The sequence below is a fragment of the Aotus nancymaae genome, unplaced genomic scaffold (assembly GCF_030222135.1).
Source record: "Aotus nancymaae isolate 86718 unplaced genomic scaffold, 86718_ANA_hifiasm-v0.15.2.pri h1tg000028l, whole genome shotgun sequence".
Taxonomy (NCBI): Eukaryota; Metazoa; Chordata; class Mammalia; order Primates; family Aotidae; genus Aotus; species Aotus nancymaae.
The window spans coordinates 9,414,531-9,441,300 of NW_026988441.1; the positions used below are offsets into that span (position 1 = coordinate 9,414,531).

General features: G+C 53.8%; 1 protein-coding gene across 5 annotated transcripts; it reads right to left on the reverse strand.

Moving 5' to 3' along the window:
* Positions 1 to 1,375: 1,375 nt before the first annotated feature.
* On the reverse strand, positions 1,376 to 21,864 carry VASP (vasodilator stimulated phosphoprotein). Of its 5 annotated transcripts, none has more exons than XM_064381152.1 (13): positions 21,147 to 21,864; positions 10,258 to 10,429; positions 9,996 to 10,161; positions 7,005 to 7,089; positions 6,216 to 6,265; positions 5,856 to 6,097; positions 5,616 to 5,713; positions 4,440 to 4,491; positions 4,258 to 4,291; positions 3,993 to 4,038; positions 3,505 to 3,595; positions 2,347 to 2,404; positions 1,376 to 2,222 (listed from the first exon to the last, which is right to left on the reverse strand). In XM_064381152.1, exons 1-13 carry the CDS (start codon positions 21,149 to 21,151, stop codon positions 2,185 to 2,187), a joined length of 1,137 nt encoding a protein of 378 aa, XP_064237222.1. In that variant the 5' UTR covers positions 21,152 to 21,864; the 3' UTR covers positions 1,376 to 2,184. The 5 variants fall into 5 exon arrangements, with proteins under 5 accessions (XP_064237222.1, XP_012302022.1, XP_012302021.1 ...); XM_012446599.2 differs by having other exon boundaries at positions 5,616 to 5,716; XM_012446598.2 differs by having other exon boundaries at positions 4,258 to 4,294; positions 21,147 to 21,863.
* Positions 21,865 to 26,770: the final 4,906 nt, after the last annotated feature.

Here is a 26,770-nt window from a genome sequence, read left to right on the forward strand (position 1 = left end):
TCCCTCCAATCGGCCCCTCAGAGTTCTCAGGAATCGCCGTTCCTTCCTGCCTTTGGACTGGCCCAGGTCCTCCTCCGCCCTCCTTCACGCAAAGGCCTCCTCCAGGGGACTACCAGTCCCTCAGCCCTGAGGTCCCTCCATCCAAACAGGGTATTCCACCAGGGCATATGACCTACCCACCCGAAAACTGAAGGGGGCGGGGATGAGCTCTGTGACTCTGAATACTACTTTTTAAATACTGTCAGTGTTTCATAATTAAAGGAACTCTGGGGTAAAGATCTTAAGAATGTGTCTGAGAGCCATGATGTGCATCTGCAAAATGTCACTGAAACTAGGAAACTAGTGTCATCGAAATTAGGAAAGAAGGCCGGACACAGTGGCTCACACCTGCAATCCCAGCACATTGGGAGGCCAAAGCAAGAGGACTGCTCAAGGCCAGGAGCTGGAGACCAGCCTGGGCAACATAGCAAGATCGCATCTCTATGAGAAAGAAAAATACTAGCTGGGCGTCGTGGCAAGAGCCTGTAGTCCTAGCTACTTGGGAGGCTGAGGGAGGAGGATCCCTTGAACTCAGGAGTTCAAGGCTGCAGTGAGCTGTGATCCTGCCCCTGCACTCCAGCCTGTGTGACAGACCAAGACCTCAACTCATAAAAATAAAAAAATAAAAAAATGCCCAGCGCGGTGGCTCATGCCTATAATCACAGCACTTTAGAAGGCTAAGGCAGGCGGATCACAAGGTCAGGAGTTGGAGACCAGCGTAGCTAATACGGTGAAACCCCATCTCTAACAAAAATACAAAAATTAGCTGTGCGTAGTGGCAGGTGCCTGTAGTCCCAGTTACTCAGGAAGCTGAGGCGGGAGAATCGCTTGAACCCGGGAGGCAGAGGTTGCAGTAAGCTGAGATCATGCCACTGCACTCCAGCCTGCATGAGACAGACTCTCTCAAATAAATAAGTAAGGAAGGAAAGCAGCTGGGAGAGTGTTAAAGTGGGGGCAGAAAATTATCCTATGAGCCCGTTCCCAAATTGGAAAACTGAGGCCTGGCGTGAGCAAATGGACTTCCCCAAGGCCGCACAAAGTGAGGCTGCTTCTGTCCCGCCCCCATGGTGAAAGACAGGGTGGGATGGGCAGGAAGTGGCCTCATAAGGGGCATGGGGAGGGAGGTTGGAGGGGGCAGAGATCATCCTGGCTGCGGGCCTGAGGATGCGGGAGCAGGTGCAATGTGCACGGTGGGAAGGCAGATGAGGGAAGGTGGGTTCCTTGGCAGAGGCAGGGGTTCTCTGCAGAGGACCAAATCTTCCTGGAGGGACACCGGGGGCCGAGCACGCCTCCATCCCCATCAGAACAGCCCTTCAAATCACTTGAGATCTTAGCATTTATAAAAACTGGCAGATTTATTCCGCAGGGGTCCATTTTCAAGAAGCTAAAGGTGAAGGTGGGAGGGGAGAAGTTTCCTCCCCTTTTCCTTTGTCCCTCATCTTATTTTCTCCGACGGGTAAAAAAAAATGGCCTGGACCCCAAAACCTACCCAAATAAAAAATCAAAAAACTGAGGTTCCAAAAAGTTACAGCATCTTAATTCCTCATAGAAAAGGGGGAGGAGCCAGAGGGAAGAGGAGTCCCTGGGGTGGGGTGAGGCACCCCCAGCCTGGTGAGACATCCCCTCCCCTTAAATAGCTGCCCCAAATGGGGCAAGGCCGGGGCTATAGCATTTAAAAACTCCCACACCCCATTTTATCAAAACCAAAGAGAAAAAAAAATTTCCCTTTTCCCCCCAAACCCAAATATATATATATTTTTTTCTTAAAAAAACAAAACTTTGAAGGCATTAAGCGTTAAAGTGAATCTAGAACAAGGGAATGTGAAATTCCCTCCTTCCTTCCCCCTTCCTGTGGGGTTCATTGGTGCATCCCCAGCAGAGGGACCGGCCCCAAGGGGATGGCAGAGGGGAAGGACCAAAGGGAGAACAGGGTGGGGGCTTCCCCAGCCAATCAGCAGCCAGTGTGGGTGTGGGCAGGGCGCCAGGGAAGCCACACCCCCTTGGAGGTTTCCAAGTTGGGTGGGGAGTGGGAACAATGCATTCCTGTGTAGTCTTCAGCCAATTCCAAGTCAAGTGGAGGCAGGGAAAGCAGGGTGACAGGCGGGGTGTGCGGAAAGGAAAAGCGGGTCTTCTGGGTCCCTGTGGTCAGGGAGAACCCCGCTTCCTCAGCTCCTGGACAAAGGCTGGAAGGAAACAGAGCAGGGGTCAGGGGCAGAGTCTCTGCCTCTTCCCTTCCAAAACAGGGCTCTCGTCTAGGGACATGATGCCTCCAAAGTAAGTAAATGTTTAAGAACAAAACCACCTCACCTTCAATGATTTCCTCTTTCACTTTCTGCAATTCCTTCTTCACCTCTTCCAGAAGCTCCTAAATTTAATGGGGTACAACTAATCAGGAGTGGGTACTGGGACTTGCAGGAATGAGTCTCCTTTATTTTTTGAGACAAGGTCTTGCTCTGTTGCCCTGGCTAGAGTGCAATGGCATGTTCACAGCACAATGAAGCCTCAACCTCCCAGGCTCAGGTAATCCTCCCGCATTAGCCTCCCAAGTAGCTGGGACCACAGACATGTGCCACCACACTCAGGTAATTTTTTTTTTTTTTTGAGACAGAGTCTCACTGTTACCCAGGCTGGAGTGCAGTGGTGTGATCTTGGCTCATTGCAACCTCAGCCTCCCAAGTAGCTGGGATTACAGGTGCATATGACCAGGCCCAGCTAATCTTTGTATTTTTAGTAGAGGCAGGGTTTCACCATGTTGGCCAGGCTGGTCTCAAACCCCTGACCTCAGGTGATCCACCGACCTTGGCCTCCCAAAGTCTGTGATTACAGGTGTGAGCCACTGTGATTGGCCTTCTTAGGTTATTTTTAAAAATCATTTTTAGAGATGGGGTGGTCTCCCTATGTTGCCCCAGGCTGGTCTTGAACTCCTGAACTCAAGCAATGCTCCTACCTCAGCCTCACAATGTGCTGGAATTACCATGAGCCACTGCACCCTGCCAGAGTCCCCTCTTTCTTGTTGATGGAAAAGCCAGAGGGAGTAGGTTTGAGACCCATCCCTACCCTAACACCATGACATGGCTGCCAAGGTCGCAGAGTGACTGGAGGATTCTCAGAGAGAATTCTGGATCCTTGGAGCCGGAAGAGTACTGGAGAACATCCAGTACCAAGGCTGGCAAGTGCGTTCCAGCCTCCCGCCAACTCTAATTGGTGAGGGACAGCTGGGTCAATGTGTGGAAAGGATTCAAGGCACTCATCGGGAATGAGCATGATGATAGAATAATGTCTGTCACAGGTGCCAGAAAAGGGGGCGTGAGGTCAGGGTCATCCATGATCCAATCCAGTCTGTCCATTTGTCAGATTGGAAACCTGAGGTTTCTGAGATGTTATCTAGGAACATACAGCATGCCAATGGCAGGGTCCAGACCTAGATCTCTCTTGCTGTGGCCCCCAACCTCCTCCCCAAGCTACCTGTTTCACCCTCTCTAGGTCCGAGTCATCGCCGGAGCTGGGCGTGCAGGGGTGGGTCTCAGAAGTGGTCACCGAAGAAGACGACTTCATCCTGGGGGAGTTGGTGTCATTTGGGACAGCAATGAGATTAAAGAGAGGACCTGTTTCCCCGCCTCCTATTTCCAGGAATCACATTGAGTTCCGCCTTATATATTGGGCAGGTCCAAGAATTTTTGGGGCCCCCGTTTGTTTTGTTGTGTTCTGTTTCGAGACAGAGTGGCACTCTGTCTCCCAGGCTGGAGTGCAGGCACGATGACGGCTCACTGTGGCCTCGACTTCCTGGACTCAGGTGATTCTCCCACCTCAGCCTCCCGAGTAGATGGGACCAAAGGCAAGTGCCACCATGCCTGGCTAATTTTTGTAGAGATGGGGGTCTCGCCATGTTGCCCAGGCTGGTGTCGAACTCCCCAACATGACCTCCCCAAGGACCACAGTACTGATGGGCCTACCTTGGCAAGGTTGTGCTGTTCTTCTCCCAGGGTCTCCGCACAGATTCTGGGGAGAGGCAACAAATCAGAAAAATCAGGGACAAAAGACTGTCCCTCAATCAGTCTTTCTCCCCCAACCTTATTAGCCCCTGTTCAAAGACCCATCTCAGGAGACTACAATCCCCAGCACCATCAGTCCTGACTCTCCCGTGAGGGTGCTTAACATGTGGGAAGAGGGTATTCTGGGATTTGTAGTTTCTACGGCTGAACTGGGCTTTCCACTCACCACTCTGGGCCGGGACTCTGGCCTCTGGCTCCTCCTGCTGGTGGGAAATAAAACTGCCATGAGCCAGCCCCTGTCACACCTCTGCCCATTTCCTCTTCCAGGTTCAAACCCCACACAGTCCAGTATTCCTACCCTCTTGGTACTGCCTAAGGGGTGTAGGGCAAGAAAAACCCCTGACTTACATTGGCAGATTCATCCTTGGGGGTTTTCTCCCCAACCTGTGTGGCTTTCCTTCTGCAGTAGAAAAAAGCAAAAACACATGCTTCCGTCAGTCACCCAGTCCCCTTCCTAGAGAAGTTCCAGAAATGTGGATCCTACGGCATAGAATTCTGAAACTCAGAAACCCTAAGGAAACTCTACATTTAGAAATTCAAGAGATTGGCTGGGTGCGGTGGCTCACGCCTGTAATCCCAACACTTTGGGAGGCTAAGGCTGGCGGATCACTTGAGGTCAGAAGTTCAAGACCAGTCTGGCCAACAGGGTGAAACCCCATCTCTATTAAAAATACAAAAATTAGCCGTGCGTAGTGGCAGGCACCTGTAATCCCAGCTACTTGGGAGGCTGAGGCAGGAGAATCATTTAACCCCAGAGACTGAGATTGCAGTGAGCTAAGATTATGCCACTGCACTTCAGCCTGGGTAACAAAGCACGACTCTGTCTCAAAAAAAAGAAAAAGAAAAAAGAAAAATTTAAGAGACTGCGCTGGACACAGTGGCTCAAACCTGTAATCCCAACACTTCGGGAGGCCGAGGTGGGCGGATCACTTGAAGTCAGGAGTTTCAGACCAGTCTGGCCAACATGGTGAACCCATCTCTACTAAAAATACAAAAATTAGCCAGGTGTGGTGGCATGCGCCTATAATTGGAGGCTGAGGCAAGAGAATCACTTGAACCCGGGAGGCAGAGGTTGCAGTGGGCCAAGATCATACCACCGCACTCCAGCCTGGGCGACAGAGCGAGACTCCGTCTCAGAAAAAGAAAAAATTCAAGAGATTGCAGTTCTAGAATCAGGGTAGAGGTTCTACGATTCCTGTATTAGGGAACAGTAAGATTCTGAGAGTGGAGCAGTGCTGTGTTAGAACATTGAGATTGTAGGAACCTGAGTTTCCAGAATTCGGAGGCAGGATCTCCTACGGTTCTAGAATTCTGGGTTTTAGAACATTCTACCGGCTACCTAGTGGTTGCAAGCCTCAGCCATTTCAGGAGATGACACACCCTACCATTATTTCCCAAACCTGGTTATCAAAGGGGAAACATTCACTAAAAGAAACAAACCGAGCAGGAATCCGAGCCCTCCCCTGACTGGGCCCCACTGAACTGGACTCTCCAGGTGACTCAGGGCTCCAGGCTCAGGCTCACCTCCGGGCCAGCATGGCGTTCATCTCTTCCATGAGCCCCCCACCTCCGCTTCGACCGCTCTCAGCTTTGGGGGCCACGGGCCCCGCTGAGGATTCCTCCTGCTGGAGAAATTTAAAAGGAGCAGGAGCTTTAGGGGCAGGCCTCTGGGCCTTCCAGCCCTCCTGTGACACCACCAGCAGCCCTGGCCTCATCCCCCATCAAAGCCCCGTCACCCCCCGGCCACCTCTTCCGACCCCTCACCTTGCTGACTTTCCTGAGTTTGGCTCCAGCAATAGCTGCGGCCAGGCCTGGGGCCCCGGTCCCCCCACCACTGGGGCCCTGTGCTGCCGGGAGAGGGGGTGCTGGGGGTGGTCCTCCCCCGGCTCCGTGTGCTGCAGCTGGGACCCCCGAGGGGGGCAAACCTGGGGGTGGGGGAGGACCTGGAGGAGGGGGAGGTCCTGGTGGTGGGGGTGGACCCCCAGCAGGGGGAGCAGGTGGGCCTCCTGAAACAAACACAGAAAAGGGGGCAGCTGAAAGAAGGCTCCTCCCTTACTGTCCAGCTGGCTGGCCCCTTCCTCCAGGGAGGCCCCCTCCCAACTCCTGAGGCCATCCGAACATCACCTGCATTGGAGACACGGCGCTCTAGGTGCTCCGACGGGCCGGGCTGCTGCCTGTTGGGGAGGCGGGGAAGCTGCTGTCAATCAGGGCCTAAAGATGGCCAGCGAAGGGTCCAGCGACCTCTGTCCTCTCTCTTAGAGGTCTCCAGGGAGGCTAGCTCCTAATCCTCACCCAAGCCTCCCTCTCCTAGGGAACCAAGAAGGGGGCTGGGCGGGAGTGGGGAGAATGCAGGGCAGGGCAGTGACAGGGAGAGATCAGGATGCGGGATCCCAGTCAGCAAACTGTCGGAAACACCCGAATTACAAAATGCCCAAGATTCTTTTTTTGTTTCTAAGACAGAGTCTCACTGTCACCCAGGCTGGAGCGCAGTGGCTTGATCTTGGCTCACTGCAACCTCCACCTCCCGGGTTCAATCGATTCTCCCAACTCAGTCTCCCGAGTGGCTGGGATTATAGGCTCACGCCACCATGCCCAACTAATTTTTGTATTTTCAGTAGAGACGGTGTTTCACCATGTTGAAACCCGAACTCCTGACCTCAGGTAATCTGCCCGCCTCGGCCTCCCGAAGTGCTGGGATTACAGGCGTGAGCCACCACGCCTGGCCACAAGATTCTTTCAACCACCATATTCTGCTTTCCAGGAATCTGCAGGGACCAGGAGGTTCTGCAACTCTGAGTGTCACAAGTTTCTTGAACATTCAGGAAACTTCCGGTTGGATGGGTTCCGAACTCTAGGAGTCAAGGGTTGAACTCTGGCAGTGGCTAAGGCTCCCCACCCAGGGCCCAGCCCCACCTTTTCTGCTGCTCCGCCTCCTCCGGGGAGGGGCCGTTGGGGACCGACCAGACAGGAGGTGCTGGGGGTGGAGGGGGCCCACCTCCTGGAAGGTGAGAGAGAAAGGGCCACGGGTCAGTGTTGGAACTCTGCTCAGCCCTTGGCGCTTCCCTGGCTCTCCAGGCCTCCCAGGAATCCTGCCCAGAGGCGCTCCCTTCCTCCTTCCTGGGACCCTGAGGCTCCAGGCATCTTGGGAGGTAAGGCCAGCTTCCCTGGCCTGAGGGGCCCTAGGGCAGGTGCTGTTGTGGTGTCCCAGTGACAGGAGAAGCTAAGGCCAGGGGACAGTCACTCGCCCTAAAGTTCTGCAGGGGGAAATCTGCAGGAACAAGACCTGAATTCAGGCTGATTCCAGCAGCCAGGCTCTTAACCACTGTTTGTTTCGAGACAGTCTCACTCTGTGTCACCCAGGCTGGCGTGCCGGGGTGAAATCAGGGCTCAGCGCAGCCTCAGTCTCCCCAGGCTCAGGTGATCCTCCCACCTCAGCCTCCTGAGTAGCTGGGACTACACGCGCATGCCACCATGCCCAGGTAATCTTTGTTTTTGTAGAGACGGGATTTTGCCATGTTGCCCAGGCTGGTCTCAAACGCCTGAGCTCAAGCAATCCACCCGCCTCAGCCTCCTAAAGTGCTGGGATTACAGGCGTGAGTCACTGCACCTGGCCGGCTCTTAACCACTGCTCCAGGCACTCGGGCCTCCGCTAAGACCCTGGAAAGGTAAAGTGGGGCTTCCTCACCCGCCTCCGGGCCACTGGCCCCGGCACCTGAATTGAATGAGCTACGAATTAACAATGAATTAGCCCCATTTTACAGATGACTAAACTGAAGCCCACTGTATTTTTCTGTGTGCCCCAGAGGAGCAAGCCCCTTCCGCAGTAGCACAGAAGTTGCCTCGAGAAGCAACACCACTGCCCCTGCATTTGGTGACTCCAGTTCCACGGCAGCGATTCCAGGCCAGATGGACAACAATCACCTAAAACCTCGCTGCTCAGCGTCCTCAGACCAGCAGCCTCAGGATCACCAGGGCAGCTGTGAGAATGAGGAGTCTCAGTCTGCCCAGCTGCCTGCACTTCGACCAGATCCCCAGGTAACTCATGTGCACGTTAAGGTATAAGAAATAGCAACTGGGAAGCCGGGTGCGGTGGCTCACACCCATAATCCCAGCACTTTGGGAGGCTGAGGCGGGCAGAACACCCGAGGTCAGGAGTTTGGGACCAGCCTGGCCAACATAGAGAAACCCTGTCTCTACTAAAAATACAAAAAAATTAGTTGGGCATGGTGGCCGGTGCCTGTAATCCGGCTACTAGGGAGGCTGAGGCAGGAGAATCGCTTGAACCCCGAAGGTGGAGGTTGAGGTGAGCTGAGTTAGCGCCATTGCATCCAGTCTGGACAACAAGAGCAAAACTCTGTCTCCAAAAAAAAAAAAAAATAGCAACCGGGCTAGGTGCAGTGGTTCATGTCTGTAATCTCAGCACTTTGGGACGCCGAGATGGGTGAATCACCTGAGGTCAGGAGTTCAAGACCAGCCTGGCCAACACAGTAAAACCCCGTCTCTACTAAAACTACAAAAAGTAGCAAGGCGTGGTGGTGTGCACCTATAGTTCCAGCTACTTGGGAGGCTGAGGCAGAACCACTTAAACCCAGAAGGTGGAGGTTGCAGTGAAATGAGATCATACGACTGCACTCCAGCCTGGCAGACAGAGCAAGACTCCCTATTTAAAAAAAAAGAAAGAAAAGCAACTGGGCTGGGTGCAGTGGCTCCTGCCCATAATCCCAGCACTTTGGGAGGCTGAGGTGGGAGGATCACTTGGGCCCAGGAGTCTGAGACCAGCCTGTAGACCATCTCTACAAAAAAATTGTTTTTAATGATCCAGTGGCCGGGCGCAATGGCTCACACCTGTAATCCCAGCACTTTGGGAGGCAGAGGCGGGTGGATCACTGAGGCCAGGAGTTTGAAACCCGCCTGGCAAATATGGTGGAACCCCATCTCTACTAAAATACAAAAAAATAGCTGGGCACAGTAGCACATGCCTGTATTCCCAGCTACTTAGGAGGCTGAGGAACGAGAATCACTTGAACCCAGGAGGTGGAGGTTGCAGTAAGTGGAGATTGCACCACTGCATTCCAGCCTAGGTGACAGAGCAAGACTCTGTCTGAAAAAAAAAAAAAAAAAAGCCAGGTGTGGTGGTGCATGCCTGTATTCCCAGCTACTTAGGAGGCTGAGGCAGGATGAGCCCAGGAGGGGGAGGTTGCAGTGAGCCATGATTGTGCCACTGCACTCCAGCCTGGGCAGCAGAGCAAGATCCTGTTTCCATAACAGAAGTACCTGGGAAAAGGGCACAGAAGTTCTGGGGGAGGGACCTACCCATGTCTCGATCTGGGAGGTGGTTTCCCGGGAGCGTGCCTGTGTAAGGTTCACGGAGTACTGCTCCCTGAGAAATCGTGCGTTTTTTTTGCCTTTGTTTTCTTTTTGAGATAGAGTCTTGCTCTGTCATCCAGGCTGAAGTGCAGGGGCGTAACCTCGGCTCAGTGCAACCTCCACCCACCAGGTTCAAGCGATTCTCGTGCCTCTGTCTCCCAAGTAGCTGGGATTACAGGGGCGCACCACCACGCACAGCTAATTTTTGTATTTTTAATAGAGATGTAGTTTCACCATGTTGGCCAGGCTGGTCTTGAACGCCTAACCTCAGGTAATCTGCCTGCCTCGGCCTCCCAAAGTGCCAAGATTACAGGCATGAACTACCGCGCCTGGCCAATGGTGTGTTTTATACATAGGTGCGCACAGGCACACTGGAATGCACAAAATCCTCATGATCATTTTCCGTGACAGCAATGAATTCGCTCCACTTTACCGACGAGTAAACCAAGGCCCAGAGTGGTAAAGCGGCATCCCCAGGACACACAGCCGCGTTCAGTGGTCCCCTCTGCCTGCCCGCTGCCCAGTGCCGTTTCTGACCTTCCAACGCCTCTAGGGCACTGGCCATGCCCGCGGCAAACTGGGCGGCATCCTCCTTGCTGCTGAAGTTGAGGCCCCAGACCTGGCGGGCATCGCGCCACTGATGGAAATTGGGGGTGGCTTGATTATACTTGACGCCCCGGACAATGGCACAGTTGATGACCACCTGGTGGGAGGGGAAAAGGGGGTGAGCGGCGGCAGGCGGAGGAGTGGAGCAGGCAGGGGTTCGGCCTGCAGAGAGGGGGCCGGCGGGAGGCTGCACCTGCTGGTCGGGCTGCATCTTCCGGCCCACCACGCGGAAGGAATTGGCTGTGGGGTTGTGGTAGATCTGGACGCGGCTGAAGGCCTGGGGACCCACGCCAGCAGGGACCCATCGCTTGTTGCCGTCATCATAAACCATCACAGTGGCCCGGCTGGAACAGATGACCGTCTCACTGCAGGCGAGAGGAAAAGGGAGAGGAGCCGGTCACCTTCTCATCTGGGTCTCCCTGGGAGGTTCCAAGGGACAAAGACAGAGGGTGGAAGGAAGAGAGGGAGACGCAGAGAGAGGCAGGAGCCAGGTGGACAGCAAGAGAGGGTGGGAGGCAGATCAGGAGGGAAAATCAGATCAGGAGAGAGAGGCAAACATAAACGAGATGTAAGACAGACACGGAGGGAGAAACTGGAAGCAGAAGAGACAGACGCAGAGAGAGGTGGGAAAGGGAGTGCTGAGTGAACAGGGGCGAGAGACTGAAAGACACACAGACAGACAGACAGATGAACAGATGGGCAGACAGGGGACCTGGAGGAAGAGGCAGAAAGACACAGAGATAAAGATGGGCTGGGTGCAGTGGCTCACAGGTGTAATCCTAGCACTTTGGAGGCTGAGGCGGGAGGATCACTTGCGCCCAAGCATTTCAGAGTAGCCTGGGCAACATAGTAGGACCCCATCTCTAATAATAATAATAATAATAAGTTTTGTTTTTGAGACAGAGTCTTGCTCTGTTGCCCAGGATGGAGTGCAGTGATGTGATAACAGCTCACTGTGGCCTCGACCTCCTGAGCTCAAGCGATCCTCCCTCTTCAGCCTCCCAAGTAGCTGGGACTACAGGAGTGCACCACCACACCCGAGTAATTTTTTTTTTTTTTGAGACAGAGTCTCGCTCTGTTGCCCAGGCTGTAGTGCAGTGGCATGATCTCGGCTCACTACAACCTCTGCCTCCTGGGTCCAAGCCATTCTCCTGCCTCAGCCTCCTGAGTAGATCGGATTATAGGCATACACCACCATGCCCAGCTAATTTTTTGTATTTCTAGTACAGATGGGGTTTCATCATGTTGGCCAGGCTGGTCTTGAACTCCTGACCTCAGTTGATCGCCTGCCTCAGCCTCCCAAAGTACTGAGATTACAGTCATGAACCACTGTGCTTGTTGCTTGACTAATTTTTTTGTATTTTTTGGTAGAGATGGGATCTCACTATGTTGCCTAGGCTGGTCTCAAACTCCTGGGCTCAAGTGATCCGTCTGCCTTAGCCTCCCAAAGTGCTGGGATTACAGGCGTGAGCCACCACACCTCGCCTACAAAAAACTTTTTTTAAGAGATGGAGTCTCACTCTGTTGCCCAGGCTGGAGTGCAGTGGCGTGATCTTGGCTCACTGCAGCCTCCACCTCCCGGGTTCTAGCAATTCTCCTGCCTTGGCCCCCAGAGTAGCTGGGACTACAGGCGCAGCCACCACACCCGGCTAATTTTTTGTGTTTTAGTGGAGACAAGGTTTCACCATGTTGCCCAGGCTGGTCTCAAACTCCTGAGCTCAGGCAATCCGGCTGCCTCGGCCTCCCAAAGTGCTAGGATTACAGGCGTGACCCACCGTGCCCAGCCAAAACACTCTTTTAAATGAAAAATAAATTAAAAGACACAACACAATACTAATAAGAAGGAAAAGATAAACATGGAGAGACAGGCTGAGGCCGACACCAGGGAGGGATGCAGGTTAGCAGAGCGAGGGCAGGAGGGAAGACCGAGGTGCCAGAGGGAGGTCAAGAGCGGAGCTGCACTAGGGACCAGCCCCTGCCTGGCCTCAGTTTCTGCATCTCTACCAAGGGGCTTGGACACGTCCCCACCACCACTGGCCGCTCAGGAGGAAGCTGAAGCTTGGGAGGGGAAGTGTGAGCCCTGCAGCAGGTTAGGGACCCATCCCAGACCTCGGAGCTCCTCCTCCAAAGGGACTTCCCACTGCCCACCCACCGCCTGGCTCCCCAGGGCACCAGCGGCCCTTCCACAGACACTCCCTGCTCTGCGTCTGGCCCATGTTGGGTGGGGCTGGGGATGAAGACACTGCAGTGACCCACAGCCCCAGCACCGTCCTCCTGGGGCTCACAGTTCAGTGTGGGAGACAGAGCTGTCCCCAGAAGGTACCAAGCCAGGGATAGGGCCAAGGAGCCCAGGGTCTGGGGTGCCTGAAGGAACGCCTGCCCCAGCCTGGGGAGTCGGGCAGGACTTCCTGGAAAAGGCGGCGTCTGACTCAGCCTCAGAGGAGTTGTTGGTAAAGTGGTGCTGATAGCCCCCGATCTGGGTTCAAATCTCCGCACCTATTTCATGTGACTCAGGCATGTGACATTCCTACTCAAGAACTCTTCTTTCTAGCCTGTGAACTGGGAGAGCGACAGTCCCCACCTCCAGGGCAGTGGGGAGGGGTATGTGAGTCTGAGCAGCCAAAGTGCTTGTTACAGCCAGGTGTGTGGCTCATGCCTGTAATCCCGGCAGTGCGGGGAGCCGAGGTGAATGGATCGCTTGAGCTCAGGTGTTCGAAACCAGCCTGGATAACATGGTGAAACCCCGTCTCTACAAAAACATACAAAGATTAGCCAGGCGTGGTGGTGCGCATCTGTAGTCCCAGCTACTCAGGAGGCTGATATGCAGGAGAATTGCTGGAACCCAGGAGGTGGAGATTGCAGTGAGCTGAGATCACGACACTGCACTCCCGCCTGGGCAACAGGGCAAAACTCAGTCTCAAAAAAAAAAGAAAAAAAAGAAGTGCATGGTACAGCACCCAGCACACACCGAGAGCTCAGCAACTGTCTGCATCCGTCTCAAAGGCGCCACTGGGGCCCAGGAAAGCTACAACCCTCGGGACCTTCCCAGCAGCCCCTATGGGAGGCTCAATCCCCTCTCCCCCAGTGAGGAAACTCAGGCCCAGACAGGAACTCTAACAGGAAGTGACTTGCCCAAGTTCACACAGGCAAAGGGGAAGCGCTGGCCTCCTCCCCACCCCACCCCCACTGGGCTTTTTCCTGAAATGGGGAAGTTGGTGGTCAGAGGTTTCCGGGGAGAGAAATTATAACACCCCCCGGCCCCCCGCAAAGGCTCTGTCTCTAGGAGAGCTGGGGCTGGGGGCATGACACTGACGTCGGGAAATCAGGGCAGGGAAAGTCCCTAGGCAGACTCAGCTGTGGGTAGAGACCTGGGGTAACCCTGGCACCCCCAAATTTACATAATTGTGCCATCTCCCTCTTACCAGGCATTTCAGGTGGATCGGGGCCCTAAGCCCCTTCCCCAAAGTCACTCATTTTATTCTCACTGCAGCTCATCCAGAAAGCCACTCTTTCATCCTAATTTTGCAGGTGAGGACTAGAAGGCCCAGAGAGGGTGTGTGACTTGCCCACAGTCACACAGCTAGTGAGGAACAGAGCGAAGCTGTGAATTCAGGCTCCCAAGACTTAACCACCAGGGACTGCGTGGGCCCCACCCAAACACCAGGTGCCCTTTCCAGACAAGCACAGCCTCGAGGGCTGTTTCTGGCTCCTGCCGCCCTGGCAGGGCAGGGTTAAGGCCTCAGCCTCACCCACACCTGCCACCCACGCCCAGGGCAGACTCTGGCCAGGAGCCCGGGCTGCCACTGCCCCACCCTGGCTGCACTTTGCTCTCCCGGACGGCCCCGCCCTGCTGAGGCTTTGGACTGGCCAGAGAACAGGGTGCCTGCTGGGTGACCAAGGGCTGGTCCTGCCCCTCTTGAAGGCACACTGACCCCACTGTAGCAGAAGGATCCTGTTAAAACACAAGGTGGGGCTGGGCGCGGTGGCTCACACTTGTGATCCAGGCATTTTGGGAGGCCGAGGTGGGAGGACTGCTTGAGCCCAGAAGTTCAAGATCAGCCTGGGCAACACAGTGAGACCCCATCTCTAAAAACAAAACAACAAAAATGCACAAGGTGGAATGTCCCTTCCTCTTCTCAAAAGCTCCAGGCTTCAGAATCAATGCCGAGTCCGCTCCAGGGCCTCTGTGATCTGTGTGTCCTCAGATCTCATTTCTTCCCGCCCCTCCGTCCCCTGGGGACTGTTCCAGACCCTAAGCCTCCAGCTCCTATACTGCTCTTCCCGGAGGCCAGACACATTCCTGCCTTGGGCCTGTGCTGCTGCCTCCCCCGCCCAGCCTCTCCCCACTTCCAGGCCTCTCCTTAGATGTCACCACTTCCGAGAAGCCATCCCTCACTCGCTTGCTGGAAATGCTTCTCTGCTTTTCATCCCCTCCTGCACGTTTCATAGTGGGGACCCCTGCCGAACGCAATATTTGTCTGTCTCCACCACCAGAAGGGCAGGGATTTCTGTCCCACTGTGCACTGCTGCGTCCCCAGAACCTAGAATCACGCCCAACACGTAGTAGGGACTCAACTGTTACTAAATAAACATCTGTAAAGAAAGGCAAACTTTGGGCCAGATGCGGTGGCTCATGCCTGTAATCCCAGCACTTTGGGAAGCCGAGGCGGGTGGATCACGACAGGAGTTCAAAACCAGCCTGACCAGGATGGTGAAACCCCATCTCTACTAAAAATACAAAAAATTAGCCGGGTGTGGTGGCGGGTGCCTGTAATCCCAGCTACTCGGGAGGCTGAGGCAACAGAATCGCTTGAACATGGGAGGCAGAGGCTGCAGTGAGCCAAGATCATGCCACTGCACTCTGGCCTGGGCAGCAGACAAGACTCCATCTCTAAAAAAGGCAAACTTTAGCCAGGGGAGGTGGCTCAAGCCTGTAATCCCAGCACTTTGGGAGGCTGAGGCAGGAGAATCACTTGAGCCCAAGAGTTTGAGACTGGCTGGGGAAGGCCGGGTACAGTGGCTCATGCCTGTAATCTCAACATTTTGGGAGGCAGAAGCGGGCGGATTTCTTGAGAACAAGAGTTCGAGACCAGCCTTATCAACATGGTGAAACCCCATGTCTACTAAAAATATAAAAATTAGCCAAGCGTGGTGGCTCATGCCTGTAATCCCAGTTACTCTGGAGGCTGAGGCAGGAGAATCGCTTGAACCCACTAGGTGAAGGTTGCAGTGAGCCAAGATTGCACCACTGCACTACACTCCAGCCTGGGCAACAGAGCAAGACTCTGTGTCAAAAAAGAAGAAAAAAAAGACTGGCTTGGGCAAGATGGTGAGACCTCTGTCGCTACAAGAAATTTTAAAATTAGCTGGGCGTGGTGGTGTGTGCCTGTAGCCTCAGCTACTCAGGAGGCTAAGGCAGGAGGATCGCTTGAGCCCGGGAGAATGAGGCTGCAGTGAGCCATGTTCAGGCCACTTGCACTCCAGCCTAGGTGACAGAGTAAGACTCTCAGCCGGGCACAATGGCTCACACCTGTATGAGACCAGCTTAGCTAACATGATGAAACCTCATCTCCACTAAAAATACAAAAATTGGGTGTGGTGGTGCACGCCTGTAGTCCTAGCTACTCAAGAGGCTGAGGCAGAAGAATGGCTGGAACCCAGGAAGAGGAGGTTGCAGTGAGCTGAGATGGTGCCATTGCACTCCAGCCTGGGTGACAGGGCGAGACTACGTCTCAAAAGAAAAAAAAATGCAAATTTTTACCAAGGGCACCTAACATTTCTCAGTCAGAGTCCCAGACACTGTTCTTGGTGCAGGACTCCAGTTTCCATGCTCAACGGCTCTACAGCCTCATGGGATAGGCTCTGATGCTCACCCTTTTGACAAAGGGTAACTGCAGCCACTCGCCCCAGATCACATAGCAAGTAAGCAGAGGGGTTCATAGTTGAAACCAAGTTCCTACGAGTTCTTAACCTCATGTAAAGATGAAGAAACAGAACTAAGTTGAAATCTTTAAAACGCAAGGTACAAGGTAGGGTTGATCAGAGGCTTAAAAGAAAAGGTAGGCCAGGCATGGTGGCTCACACCTGTAATCCCAGCACTTTGGGAGGCCGAGGTGGGTGGATCAGGAGGTCAGGAGTTCAAGACCCACCTGATGGACATGGTGAAACCCAGCCTCTACTAAAAATACAAAAATTAGCCAAGTTTAGTGGCATGCGCCTGTAGTCCCAGCTACTCAGGAGGCTGAGGCAGGAGAATGGCTTGAACCCAGGAGGCAGAGGTTGCAGTGAGCTGAGGTCGCACCACTGAACTCGAGCCTGGGTAACAGAGCAAGACTCAGTCTCAAAAAACAAAAAGGTGAGAAGCATATAATACATCTGCACCCAGAGTGTTGATAGATGCAGAGACAGCTTCCCAAGACACTAACTGTGGCTGCCTCCAATGAGGGGAGCTCGGGGACTGGGGAGGGAGGAAATGAATATTTTGCACCATTTATCTTTTTTTTTTTTTTTTGAGACAGAGTCTCTCTCTGTCTCCCAGGCTGGAGTGCCATGGCGTGATCTCAGTTCACTGCAACATCTGACTCCCGGGTTCAAGGAATTCTCCTGCCTCAGCCTCCAGAGTAGCTAGGTTACAGGCATGCGCCACCACGCCCAGCTAATTTGTTTGTATTTTTAGTAGAGACAGGCATTTCACCATATTGGCCAGGCTAGTCTCAAACTCCTGACATTGTGATCTGCCCACCTTGGCCTCCCAAAGTGCTGGGAGTACAGGCGTGAGCCACTGCGCCCCACCCACCATTTATCTTTTTTGAGACAAAGTCTCACTCTGTGCCCAGGCTGGCAGTGACTCGATCTTGGCTCACTGCAGCCTCCACCTCCCAGGTTCAAGCAATTCTCCTGCCTCAGCCTCCTGAGTAGCTGGGATTACAAGTGTGTGCCACCATGCCAGGGTAATGTTTGTATTTTTAGTAGAGACAGGGTTTAAGGGTTTGCTATGTTGACCAGGCTGATCTCGAACTCCTGACCTCAGGTGATCTGCCTGCCTTGGCCTCCCAAAGTGCTGGGATTACAAGCATGAGTCACCGCGACAATCCACCATTTACCCTTTCACACTGCTGATTATTTCTTATCATGGGTTTAAATTACCTATATGAACCGAATTCACTAATTAAGTTCAATAAATAAAACTGTAACCTACACAAAAGCTGGAACAGAAAATCTCAAAGCCAGGAAATGGGGGGCCGAGGCTGTGAGATGGAAACAGTCTGCCCATTTGCAGCGTTCTCCTGAAGTCTAGAACCCTCCATTGGACATGAGAGCGCCTTAATTTTCCAGCCAGCCGAGGACTGGCTCCTCCCTGCAAGTCCCCACGTTTTGCAAAACTCTAGTACACGGTGGATGAAAGACACTCAAGCTGCCTCCTTGTTATGTGGCTTTGCCTCTCTGAGCCTCAGTTTCCAGCCCTGGAAACAATAACGCACTGGGTTCATTGTAAGGATTAAGAGAGAGAATGGACAAAAAGCCCTAAACGCAGGACCTGTAACTTGGTACACGCTCCACATGAGGGAGAGAGCTTCCCATCACCAGAGGTAATCAAGCACGGTGAATCCAGTTTTCACAAAACTTCCAGACTAGAGTCTTGGTCTTCCCTTCAACTGCCCTCTGAACCCAAGACTTACCCAATACCCTCCTTATGCCATGAAATTGTGATACATATACCACCCTTCAAAACAACAAATCTGAGCAACCCTAAGTAGGGACGCAGATCTAGAGTCTCTGGGGCCTGTGTGTGATACTCTAGTCCCTTCCTCCTGGTGGGCCTCAGTTTCCCCTAAGTGAACAGCAAGATAAATGTTCTGGCTTGGTTTCGTGTGGCTTATCTGAATTATCTTAAGAGTTTTCACAATGAAAGCAGGTTCCTTTTTTTTTCTTTTCTTCACTGAGAACACAGAAACCATGTTACCTGTATTTCTGTTTTGTTTTTTTGAGACAGGGTCTCACTTTGTCACCCAGACTGGAGTGCAGTGGCACGAATATGGCTCATTGCGGCCTCAACCTCCCCTGCTCAAGAGATCCTCTCTTCTTAGCCTCCAGAGTAGCTGGAATGACAGGCGCATGCCACCACACCCAGCTAAATTTTGTATATTTTGTAGAGACAGGGTTACACCATGTGGCCCAGACTATTCTCAAACTCCTGGGTTCAATCGATCCTCCTGCCTTGGCCTCCCAAAGTGTTAGGATTACAGGCATAAGCCCCGGCGGCTGGCCCTGTTTGACTTTAATAGGCACCTTGCCTAACTTTCCTGTACCTCAGTTTTCCTATCTATGAACTGGGTTCCAGGGTGGGAAGGCTACAAGGTTCTAATAGTATCGTTGTTAGAATTGCCATGAGGGGCCAGGTGCGGTGGCTCACGCCTGTAATCCCAGCACTTTGGGAGGTCAGTGAGGGTGAATCACCTGAGGTCAAGAGTTCGAGACCATCCTGGCCAACATGGTGAAACACGTCTCTACTAAAAATACAAAAATTAGCCAGGTGTGGTGGCAGGCACCTGTAGTGCCAGCTACTCGGAAGGCTGAGGCAGGAGAATTGCTTGAACCCAGGAGACGGAGGTTGCCGTGAGCGGAGATCATGCCATCACACTCCAGCCTGGGCAACAAGAGCAAAAACCCTGCCTCAAAAAAAAAAAAAAAAAAAATTTCTCAGGCAAAAAAGTGCCCCGCACTTAATAAATGCTTGATCAAATGGTCTCTTTTAAAAAATATAACAGTAGCTATTATTGGAAGTAGCAAGAAACGGACCCCAATTCTCCCCAGGTCCCTTCTGCCCTGAGATTCTAGACCTCTGCCCCACTTCCCTGTCTTCCCAGCACCCAGCTCTGGTCCCAGACACAGCCAGCACTCAACAAATATTTGTCAAACTGAGAGGAAAAGAACCATATCTTGTAATTTTCCATCTTCACATCCTCTCTTCCAACTGCCCCCAGGGCTGTCCCCAGCCAAACCAGCCAGAAATCAGAGGACACAGGCTCCTCCACCCTTCCTACACTGCCTAGGAATTTCTGAGAGATCTTGGCCATGTCTTTTTCTCTTTGAGCCTCAGTTTCCCCAGCTGGGTAATAGGGACATGGGTTTTGAATCCTGGCTGTCCTTGAAGAAGGGGCACAGTCCAGGGGAAGTGGGATGTGATCACCTGCAGGGGAGACCCCCTGGAAAGGTGAGAGTGGCTTTCTAGTGGGACAGGCATCTGCTCACTTCTGTACCCCACCCTACCCCAGCACCCCCCACAAGGCGGGATGCTTGGCCACGGCCACAGCAAGAGGTGGGCCCTGTGGGAGGGCCAGGGCCTCCAGGGCTGATGGTGGTGGTGGGGAGGGCAGGGGGCCGGCCCAGACGCCGCTCCTGCCCTTTTACGGTTGCAGTGAGTGAGGCAGCACTAACTCGGACATCCGCCATCCGCCTGGGACCGGAAACGCGGCGGGGGGGGGGCGGTGGAGGGGTGGGGCTGGGGGGCAAGGGAAGAGAAGAGTCCCGGAGGAAGAGGGCGAAGGAAGAGAGCGTCGCTCCCTAAACTGACCCCTCTCCAGGGCGGACTTGGCAGGGATGTAGCTATAATGGGGAGTGGACAGGCAGGAAGTCTTGAGGGTGTCTGTGGGTGTCCTCCTTGCTCCAAATTTTCCAGCCATGCCTTTCACGTCAGAAGGAAGAAACGGGGAGGGGGATTCTTTAGTGGTCATAAAAAGGAATGCCACGCCACCCCGATGTCAAAGGGCAGGGGTGCAGGAAATAAGGATGTGGGCACCACGGGGTTAATCCCCAGCCGTCCCCCGGGGCCTCCGTGCTCAGGCTGGGGGCTTGGGGGCAGGAAGTCCCAGAGAGAGTGGAGGAAGGGAGATAGTATTGTCAGGCTCTGGCCCCTTGGGAGAGATTATGGGGGGCCAGAGGAGAAAATGGGGATGGTTGGGTCCCCCTGCCCGCACTGGCACCACCCTCAGGTGAGCCCAGGAGTTCGGGGGAGGCCCCAGCCAGACCAAATCCCTGGGTCCCTGGGGCCGCCACCCCCAGGATTAAATTCCTGAGAAGATAGCTGGAATTATCTGGGAAGCCTAGGTCCCTGGGGAAAAGGGCTATGACCTTGAAGCTTTCCAGCTCCCCCTCCTCCAACCCCAAGGCTCCGGATGGATGGGGGGCGGCGGTGAGCAAAGGGGGAGGGACCGTGGTGGGGAAAGCAGCCGGCCCACAGCGATCGGTGCCCGCCCCCCACACCAGCTGTCTCGACAGGTGAGTCAGGAAGACAAAGGCCCCCTTCCCCCAGCTGCCGCGCCCCCTCCCTCCCCAGGGCTGCGCAGGTGGGGGAGCAGGGCCGCCCTTCTGGCCCTGAGCGGGGAACCGCCCTCTGTTTCGAGCGCCCGCTCCGTCCTAGGCACGGCCGACTAAGCAGATTGTGTGCGGGGCGACGGGGGAGGGGAGTCCCACCAGACTCCGCAGGCTGCGTCTGGGTCCCTGGATCGGTTCACACCAGCCTTCTCCACAGGAAGACCTAAGTGCCCCCCAAAATTCAGGGGATTAAGAAGTACCCCCGAAGTTAAGGAGCGCGGTCCCACTTGGGGAGACTTTCTCCAGCACCACGTAAACGGGGGCCCCGCACACCCAGGGTCTGAGTCTCAGTCTCTCTTCCAAGTCCCATGGTCTCCCAAGCCGGACCCCCACAATCCTTCCCGGACCTCGAGCTAAAGTTTAGGGGGAGGGGGAGAAGAGTCTGAGCCCTGCCTCAATCCTGGCATCCCTGCGGGAAGGCGCTGCCAACTTTGAGGTCCTCTGAAAAAAAGTCTTTAACAATTCGGGAGTCCTCAGAGCGCCCCCAAATCTGAGGACTCCTAGGAGAACCTCACCGCCACCACCCCTCGAGTCATGGAGAAGTGATCGATGGTTCTGGAGCTCGTCCAAGAGGATTCAGCCCAAATCCGAGGCTCCCAAGCATCTGTCCCCAAATTCCAGCCCGGAGCGAGCTGGGGGGGAGGGGGACAAAGGCGGGGCGCAGAGCCCGCCCGGGCGGGGACGGGTCGGGGGGCAGGTCCGGCTCACCTCATGGCTGCTCGGCGGACGGGCGGTGCGCCCACGGGCTGGCTGCTCCCGGGGCGCCCCTGGCCGGAGGTTCAGGGGTTCAGGTCTGGCTCCGGGCTCAGCTCAAGCTCCCCCAGGGTCCCGCCCCATAGAGTCCGGCTTCCTGGGCAGAACGTGGACCGGGCCGGGGCGGGTCTCCGGGCACCGCTTCCCTCAGGCGGTCCGAGAAGTCTCTGCGGCAGAAAGGGGGTGCGGCGTCCCCTCCCCAGCGCGCCCTCCGTGCCGGCGGCGGCTGCACTGTTACTCTTACTACTGTACTTCTCTTCGTTACATTTCGTTCCAAAATTCCACTCCCAGCACCCACAATGCCCCGCGCCTTAAAGGGGCCGCACGCGCCTCCAGGCGAGGGGGTGGAGGGCGCTTAAAAGGGCAACTTGGCACCCTCGGCTTCCGCGATCTCGCTCTAGTCCCCGACGTTGTAGCCTAGGGGTGCACCCTGGGAGTCACCCCCACATGGAGGGGCAAGCTTGGTGGAGGGGAAGGGGACCTCCCTTGCTCCCTCCTTCTCTCCTACGGTGGGAATTCTCAGGAGCGTCTCGATACTCGGAAGGGGCACGATTTCTCTCCTCATCGATTTCTCCATCCCGTACTCCGCTCAATTTTGGGGGGCGAGGAGGACCTTCCTGCTAAGCAAGTGGTCTCACATTTTCTCCCTGAAATCCCGTCTTTGGAACCCCGCCCCTCCCCAGCGTCTCTCTCCTGTCAATTTCGGAGGGGTTACTAAGGGGCTAGCCCCGCATCCGCACGGGAGCGGGAGGTGAGGAGAGTAGGGCCCCACCCCTCTCGCCCCACCCCTCCCGCCCCGGGAAGGTGAGGAGGAAGTGGGCCAAGGGGGCGCGGTCGGCCGCTGACTCACAGCCGCAGGGTCGGGGGTGGGGTGGGGGTGGAAGTGGGGACCGGCGGGGAGTGCCGGAGTGGGGGGCCTGGCATTCGCCCTGGGTGGGCAGGAGACGCCTGGTTCTTCGGTGTGTAAAGCCCCCGACCCACGCACGCCGCGCTCTGACTCAGTTTGTCCTGCGGAGGACAGCAGGATCATCCCACCCGTCAGGAGGACCCGGAGGTGAGCAGACCCTCCCCGGAGGTGAGCAGACCCTCCCCGGAGCCCCCGCCCCCACACGCCGGCTGCCGGCCGAGCCCAGACACCCTCCGAGGCTTCCGCAGCGGGTCTGGCCGGCCCCGCCCCGAGTGACGTCACTGGCGTGGTCGCGCCCCTTGGGTAGAGCGCCACCTGGCCCGGGTGGGGCGCCCGAGCCCTGGGAAACCAGTTAGTTCCACGTTTGCACATGGGTAAACTGAGGCCTGGGAACAGGAAACGAATCTGGCCTATGGCCCTCTTGCCTGAGCCCCCAGAACACGGAAAGCCACCTAGGTCTGAGTGTAAAACTAACAATTCTGAGGGCCAGCTGACTAGGTGAGAGAATCCACCTTTCCAGCCTCTGTTCAAGCCGAGTCCTGTGTCCAGATGTTGCCCTGACCTCCTTCACCTGGGCAGGCTTCGTCCTTCCGGGCCAAGCCCTGACGTAAATTCCCCTCCCCTTCTCCACCCCACTCTGGGAGCTCTTAAACCCTGATCTCCAGAGGTTACCATTGTTTCTCAGTGAGTCTCCTCAGGCTGAGTTGTCTAGGCGAAGGAGTAGACTTAGTTTTGTTTGTTTGTTGCTGTTGTTGTTGTTGTTTTTTGACACGTAGTCTCCCTCTGTCACCCAGGCTGGAGTGCAGTGGCGTGATCTTGGCTCACTGCAACCTCCCCCTCCTAGGTTCAAGCGATTCTCCTGCCTCAGCCTCCTGACTAGCTAGGATTACAGGCAAGATGGGGTGTCACCGTGTTGGCCAAGCTGGTCTCAAACTTATGACCTCAGGTGATCTGCCTGCCTCAGTCTCCCAAAGTGCTAGGATTACAGGAGTGAGCCATTGAACCCAGTTGACTTAATCAAGTTCTGGACTTCACTCACCCCAGCCAAGCCCTGAACAGCAGCTCAACAAACTTTTATCCAGTTGAATGAGAACCCCAGTTCTGTGTGACCTTGGGTAACTGCTTTCTCCTCTCTGGGTCTCAAATTTCCCATCTGTGAAATAGGAGGGGTGACATTTCTGGGTGCCACCTACAATACAACAACAGTCAGCAAACGTGGTTTGTTTGTTTGCTTGAGACAGGATCTCTGTTTATTGCCTGGGCCAAACAAAGTGGCATAACCAGGGCTCATGCAATCCTCCAACCTCAGCCCCCTGAGTAGCTGGAACTATAGGTGCACACCGCTATGACCCGCCAATTATTGTAGAGGCAGGGTTTCACTGTGTTACCCAGGCTGGTCTCAAATTCCTGGGCTAAAGTGATCCGTCTGGCTTGGCTTCCCAAAGTGCTGGGATTGGAGGTGTGAGTCACCACGCCCAGCCAAGAAACTTTTTCTGTAAAAGTCTAAATAGAGTATCTTTTAGATATGCTAGACAATAGGGTCTGGTTTACACACACTTGTTTTTGTTTTGTTTTGTTTTTCTTACAATCCTTTAAAAATGTAAAAAAACTTCTTAGCTTAAGTGCTATACAAAACAGGTAGCAAGACCCCTGCGTTAGAGAACTCTTACATATGTACATAAGGATCTTTATGGCAGCAGTAATGTGAGAGCAAGAAATTGGAAATAGCTTGAATATCCATCAAGAGGACAGGGGAGGCCAGGCACAGTGGCTCGTGCCTGTAATCCCAGCACTTTGGGAGGCCAAGGAGGGTGGATCACTTGAGGTCAGGAGTTCAAGACCAGCCTGGCTTGAACATGGTGAGGCCCTGTTTCTACTAAAAAAATTAAAAATTGGCCAGGTGCAGTGGCTCATGCCTGTAATCCCAGCAGTTTGTGAAGCTGAGGCGGGCAGATCACTTGAGGTCAGGAGTTCAAGACCAGCCTGGCCAATATGGTGAAACCCCATCTCTACTAAAAACATAAAAAATTAGCCAAAAATGGTGGTGGGCACCTGTAATCTCACCTACTCAGGAGGCTGAGGCAGGAGAATCGCTTGAACCCGGGGGGCAGAAGTTGCAGTGAGCTGAGATCATGTCACTTCACTCCAGCCTGGGCAAAAGAGCAAAACTCCATCTCAAAAACAAAAAACCAGGTGTGGTGGCACATGCCTGTAGTCTCAGCTACAGAGGGGGCTGAGGTAGGAGGATCACTTGAACCCAGGAGGCGGAGGTTGCAGTGAGTTGAGATTGGGACATTGCACTCCAGCCTGGGTGACAGAGCAAGACTCTGTCTCAAAAAAAATAAAAAATTGGCCGGGCGCGGTGGCTCAAGCCTGTAATCCCAGCACTTTGGGAGGCCGAGGCGGGTGGATCACGAGGTCAATAGATCGAGACCATCCTGGTCAACATGGTGAAACCCCGTCTCTACTAATACAAAAAATTAGCTGGGCACGGTGGCGCGTGCCTGTAATCCCAGCTACTCAGGAGGCTGAGGCAGGAGAATTGCCTGAACCCAGGAGGCGGAGATTGCGGTGAGCCGAGATCGCGCCATTGCGCTCCAGCCTGGGTATCAAGAGTGAAACTCCGTCTCAAAAAAAAAAATAAAATAAAATAAAATAAAATTAAAAATTAAAAAATTAAAAAAAAGATGAAGATGGGGATAGTGAAACCTTTGGACATCCCTTTTCTGAAGCGCTGAGTGAGCAGCAACTATAGAGAAGGAAGTGTGGACTGGGTGAGGTGGGTCGAGCCTGTAATCCCAGTGCTTTGGTTTTTTGAGAAGCCAAGGTAGGAGGATCACTTGAGGTCAGGAGTTTGAGACCAGACTGGACAACATAGGGAGATCCCCATCTCATTAAAAAAAAAAAAAAAAATTGACCGGGTGTGGTATCGTCCATCTGTGGTCCCGGGGACGATGAGGTAGGAGGACTGCTTGAGCCCAGGAGTTTGAGGCTGCAGTGAACTGTGATTGTGGCATTGTACTCCAGCTTGGGATGGAGACCTAGACCTTGTCTCTTAAAAAACGGACGGCACTGGCCAGGCACAGTGGCTCACACCTGTAATCACACCACTTTGAGAGGCTAAGGCAGGCGGATCACCCGAGGTTGGGAGTTTGAGACCAGCCTGACCAACATGGAGAAACCCCGTCTCTACTACAAATACAAAATTAGCCCAGCATGGTGGTGCATGCCTGTAATCCCAGTTACTCGGGAGGCTGGGGCAGGAGACTCAATCACTTGAACCCAGGAGGTGGAGGTTGTAGCGAGCCAAGAGCGTGCCATTGCACTCCAGCCTGGGCAACAAGAGCAAAACTCCATCTGGAAAAAAAAAAAAAAGCAGGTGGCATGAAGTGTGTAAATGACATGGATGACAGAATGAAAATATCCATTAAGTGGGTAAAAAGTTGCAAAAGATGGCCGGGCGAGGTGGCTCATGCCTGTAATCCCAGCACTTTGGGAGGCCAAGGCAGGTGGATCGCAAGGTCAGGAGTTCAAGACCAGCCTGGCCAAGATGGTGAAACCTGGTCTCTGTTAAAAATACAAAGGTTGCAGTGAACCAAGATCAAGCCACTGCACTCCAGCCTGGGTGACAGAGTGACAGTCTGCACCCCCCCCCCCAAAAAAGTTGCAAAAGATACAAAGGGAATGAAAAATATCAAGGAAACACCCAAAAATATCATATATTAACACATGTAAAAAGTCCACTTTAAACTCGTTGCAAAGATTACCAGTCAGATAGAGAGTGTGGGATTCTAGGGAATTTGGTGGTCACAGAGATTTTTTTTTTTTTTTTTTGTAAAGATGGGGTTTTGCCATGTTGCCCAGGCTGGTCTCCAATTCCTGGAATCAAGCTGCCTTGACCTCCCAAAGTGCTTGGATTACAGACATGAGCCACCACACCAAGCCAGAGGTCTCAAGTCTGTCTTGAAAATGCCAAATTTGACCAGACACTGTGGCTCACGCCTGTAATTCCAGCACTTTGGGAGGTCAAAGCAGGCGGATAACCTGAGGTCATGAGTTCAAGACCAACCTGACCAACATGGTCAAATCCCATCTCTAGTAAATACAAAAGAATTAGCCAGATATGGTGGCATGTTCCTGTAATCCCAGCTACTTGAGAGGCTGAGGCCAAAGAATTGCTTGAACCCGGGAGGCAGGGGTTGCAGTGAGCCGAGATTGCACCATTGCACTCCAGCCTGGGCAACAAGAGTGAAAACTATGTCTCATCAAAAAAAAAAAAAAAAAAAAAAGGCCAAATTGTATCCTGCTTCTAAACCTTCACACTGGCTATTGCCTCTGCCTTAGAACACTCGTCGAAGTATTTGCAGAGCTGACTCTTCTCTGTCAGGTCTCTGGTCAGTTTTACCCTCCTCAGAGACCTTCCCTGATCCCCGTTTCAAAAGCCATCTCCCCCACCATGGAAAACTGAGTGGCTGAAGTGTGAGGGGGATGGAGAAAGACTTCATTGTATGCCATCTCGCACTCTTTGCATTTCAAACCAAGTGAATTTAGTACCCATTCAAAACTATGTGAATTAAACAAATTAAAAATAATTTAAAAAAACAACCAAAGTAGGTCCCCTAGTCATTTTCTCACCACATCCCACTGTTTTAGTTTCTTCATGACGCTCATC